Source organism: Cucurbita pepo, chromosome LG01 (genome assembly GCF_002806865.2).
Source record: "Cucurbita pepo subsp. pepo cultivar mu-cu-16 chromosome LG01, ASM280686v2, whole genome shotgun sequence".
NCBI lineage: Eukaryota > Viridiplantae > Streptophyta > Magnoliopsida > Cucurbitales > Cucurbitaceae > Cucurbita > Cucurbita pepo.
Genome location: NC_036638.1, coordinates 8,219,638 through 8,223,630, shown reverse-complemented (window position 1 = coordinate 8,223,630; position 3,993 = coordinate 8,219,638). Strand labels below are relative to the sequence as shown.

The window sequence follows — 3,993 nt, the reverse complement described above, 5'->3', positions numbered from 1 at the left end:
TATCATAAATAATGTCATCTCGAACGTAGTTAAGTAGATAGGACACTAACTATTATCTTATAGGCATGGTAAAAACTCTAACTTTAACTATTAAATTACTATCAAACGAGTCTGAACAATTAAGATTTCACTTTAAGGGAGAAAGACAATCACGTTCGGTACTGAAACGACAAAGATAACTTAAGTAAACAAGAAAATGACGTAATATATTATGTTCAAATTACAAGCTAGGCAACCAATGGATTATTAATTCAAGTAGTACAGAGAAACAAAATAAAATGGCTTGAGAAGACACAGCTGATTGATGAATATGAACAGACTTAGGAAAAAAAAAAAACATTTAATTTCCAACACTAAACAATACCTTAAATTGTGTCTGAAATTTCAAATCTTCAAGCTCTTCTCCTTCGCTTGATTTCAATTCTTGCTTCATTCTCCATAGAAGATCAATACACCATCAACTTCATCCAGCTCTGACAATTTCAAACCTGCCAATTACATTTCCACTCGAGGAATTTAAGGATCTTTGCTTGAAAATAAAGTAATTAAGACCATAAACCCTAATTATTGTTGTTTTTGGGTGTTATATTCAACAAAAGTACATAGAAATTCTATGGTTTACAGTTCAGTCAAAGTTAAATATGATATACAAAAGTAAACTTGATCTTATAATGCTCAATTAGGGTTTATCTTAAGAAAAATTAGAAAGAATGGGGTTATTTTGAATTTTAAACCATTTAACTTGTAACACAAGCCCCGCTAGCACATATTATCCTCCTTAGGGCTTTCCCTCAAGGTTTTAAAATACGTAGAGATTTCTATACTATTATAAAAAAAATGTTTCAGTTGGGATCGTATCAAAACCCTAATTTTGGAAAGTACCTGCAGGCGATGCTCTCATGGTGTCCAAGGACAGGGTGCCCATATCCATGGAAGAACCAGGAAGAAGATGAATCTCCTCAGAGCATGATTCCTTTGAAACCCTTTTATCATAACAATGATTACTAATCAAAGAGGCTGAGTTTTTGGCTTTGGACCCCAAATTTTGTGGGAAATTAGCAACACTCTTGCTTTTGGTGCTACTTTCTTCAATAACATCCTCCATCTTACAAACCCCAACTGGGTTTCCTTCAAAATTTGATTTTGATATCTCGAAACGACCTCGAATCAACTTCGCTTTCGTTCTCGCTCTCGCTCTAGCTCGTGCTTTGAATCTCGATTCTTTATCAACGATCCTTAATTTCCTTCTCTTTTTCCCTCTAGGTACTTCCTGATCACGATACAGCGAAACATTTCTTACGAGAGTAGATTCAGAAGAATTCGCTTCCAATAAGAATTTCTCCTTGAGCTCCTTAATTGCACTTCTTGATTTGGTAAACAGCCATTCCACTGTCTTGCTTGCTTTATCAAACCCAAGCATGTCTTGAAGATCAAAGAAACGTCTAGCAATTTCAAGTGAAAGCCTCATTCTTCTATCTCTTGGCCCTTTTGAGGTGCAGATCTTGCTATGTCTGTCCTTCGCCCCACTTGATCTCTTCCTAGAAATGGGGTTGTCTTGGGATGAAGCTTTGTGGGCGGTTGTGGTATCATTACTAGTGTTGTTGGCACTTCCAAGCCCAATTTCAGGGTACAAAATGTGACCAAAAATGAAGTCATGATCATCAAGAAAAGGGTTGAAATTATAGCAATCTATGGTTTGTTGGAATCTTTCATCATGGATTTGGATGGAATTGTCAATTGAAGAAGCTAGCATGTTCTAAATCTGGATATTCAAATTAGAATATACCCAAAATGATGAAGAACATGATGAACAATTGATTTGAGAAATGTGGATTGTGATGTTTATAAAGTGGGTATTGAAATGTTGATGATGGGTAAGGAGAGAATGATATTAAATGGGATAGATATTTGATACCAAAAGGCAGAAGAAATGGAGACATCTCACGTGCTTCAGGATAGAACTGAAAGCAACTTATCCAATTGATTTGAGAAAAAGGCTGTGCCACTGGGAGGACTCACTGCACACACACACACAAACAAATTCGAGCTTCTAAAATAAATCATTCGAGTCGATATGAATTTGAAATTCGAAATCGATACTTGATAGCTCTGACACGCTCCAACAACGTGATAACGTTACTGTTTGACCATCCTGATAGACAAACCCTAGTTTTTTCAGCATTTTTTTTTTTTTTTTCTTACTCACGTGTTACTTCCAACTAAGTGTCACGGTTATGCTTGTTCAAGGCGTGTTGTCTATGGCCGCATGTCGGATGTCCCGGTCATGCTTGTCCAAAACGTGTTGTCCTCATTCCAAACCCGTTTTGCTTGCTTTCATCTTAGTTAGGTTTTTACTGTTTCATGTTGTATCAATACGAGGGTATATGACCGTTTACCAAAATCATGTTTACACCCACCAGACTGGAATGCTCGAAAATGTAGTATAGTAGATATGATTAGTTGTCATTTGTTTCTAAAACATTACTTTTTTTCAAATTATTTTCAACGTATTTTCTCGCTCACGTTTTCTAAAATATTTCTTTTAAACGTGATTCGATGTTCAAGCAAACGCCGATGTTGTTCGTGAAGTTTGAATTTCTCATAATTAACTTGTTCGTTGTGTTAGAACGAGTGCCGCACAATAAAGACATGAGGGGTGAAAAGGGGAATTCATTCAGACTGCCAAAATTACGTACATTTGAGTCCACTTTAACCTCTCCATGTAAAACGTGAAGAGTATATTATTTTTTCTGAGCAGGAGACTGAATGTCGCGTCAAGATTCTTTGACTGCTCCACTTTCAATTTTAAACCATGAAGATCATCCAACGGTTTTAAAATATATACGTTACTAACGAATTTTTACTGAGTATTATTTTTTTTACTCTTCAATCGACGTGAAATCTTATGATTAAAGTCTCAACTTTATGAAATTGTGAATCGAAATACATCGATAAAGTATCGATATCGTTGAATATTCCTTTATACATTATAAATTTATATAAACATTCTAACATTTTGTTTATTTTTTTGTTAATATTTTATTGGTTTATCTGTGATATTATGGAATTGTCGATTTATTCCCTCGTTTGAAATGATTTTTTAATACATATATCATTGATGAAAATATTAAAAATTTGAACCTCGACCCAATGCGTTGAAAAATAAAACGATCCTTATTAAATTAGAGTGTAACGACCCTAATTTTCTACTCACCTAAAGTTACATACTATATGCATAACATAATTTATTTATGCAGAATCATTCATTTAAAACGACTTTATAAAACGATATCATGCACTTATACGTCGTCTTAAAATATTATAAATGAAATATTCAAAGTAAATTAAAATAAAATTAAGGAAATATTAAAAAACAATGTCATGTACTAATTCAAGATCAAACCTCAATTATTTAATTCCAAGGAAAGGCTTCAATTTTTTTAAATAAAGTCATGGCGGCCCAAAACTTAAATGGGCTTCATGGCGGCCCAAAACTTGGGATGGTGGAAAACAGTGAAAAATTAAATTATATCGCTGGATAATTTATATATAGACACATGTCGGTTGTTCTACAAACTAGAGGGACACGTCACAGCTAGAGGACGACACGTAGTTAATCCACCGAGGATTGGATGGAGTTGATTCGACGTGTCATTATATTTTGTTGTTTGATGAGGAGCGACATGTCGTGTGGACATTGGCTCGGAAAGGAAACGGGGTTGATTCCTACTCATACTTCTTTACTTGAAGCAACCATGACGTCATCTGAAGGCTCGGGCTGACACGTCGTCTGCAATTTTGTTACAGATGTTACGACAAGTCGTTGGCCCATTTCATTTTTTCACTTTGACCTTGACTTTTTTATTTGCTATGACCAAAGTGTATGTTTTAGTGGATAATTTCTCGGTGCTTTTTCAATTTATTTGGTAATTTAATCATTTATAAGTTAACATTTTACACTGCACCTAATAAAATATTAGGGTTAGGTAATGA

At 34.6% G+C, this 3,993-nt stretch overlaps 1 protein-coding gene across 1 annotated transcript; it reads right to left on the bottom strand.

The window, feature by feature from the left end:
- Positions 1-220: 220 nt before the first annotated feature.
- Positions 221-1,833, bottom strand: LOC111779249 (transcription factor CYCLOIDEA-like). Its single transcript, XM_023659366.1, has 2 exons — positions 883-1,833; positions 221-488 (listed from the first exon to the last, which is right to left on the bottom strand). The coding sequence occupies exons 1-2, from the start codon at positions 1,751-1,753 to the stop codon at positions 430-432; spliced, it is 930 nt and encodes a 309-aa protein (XP_023515134.1). The 5' UTR covers positions 1,754-1,833; the 3' UTR covers positions 221-429.
- Between the last annotated feature and the right edge of the window lie 2,160 nt (positions 1,834-3,993).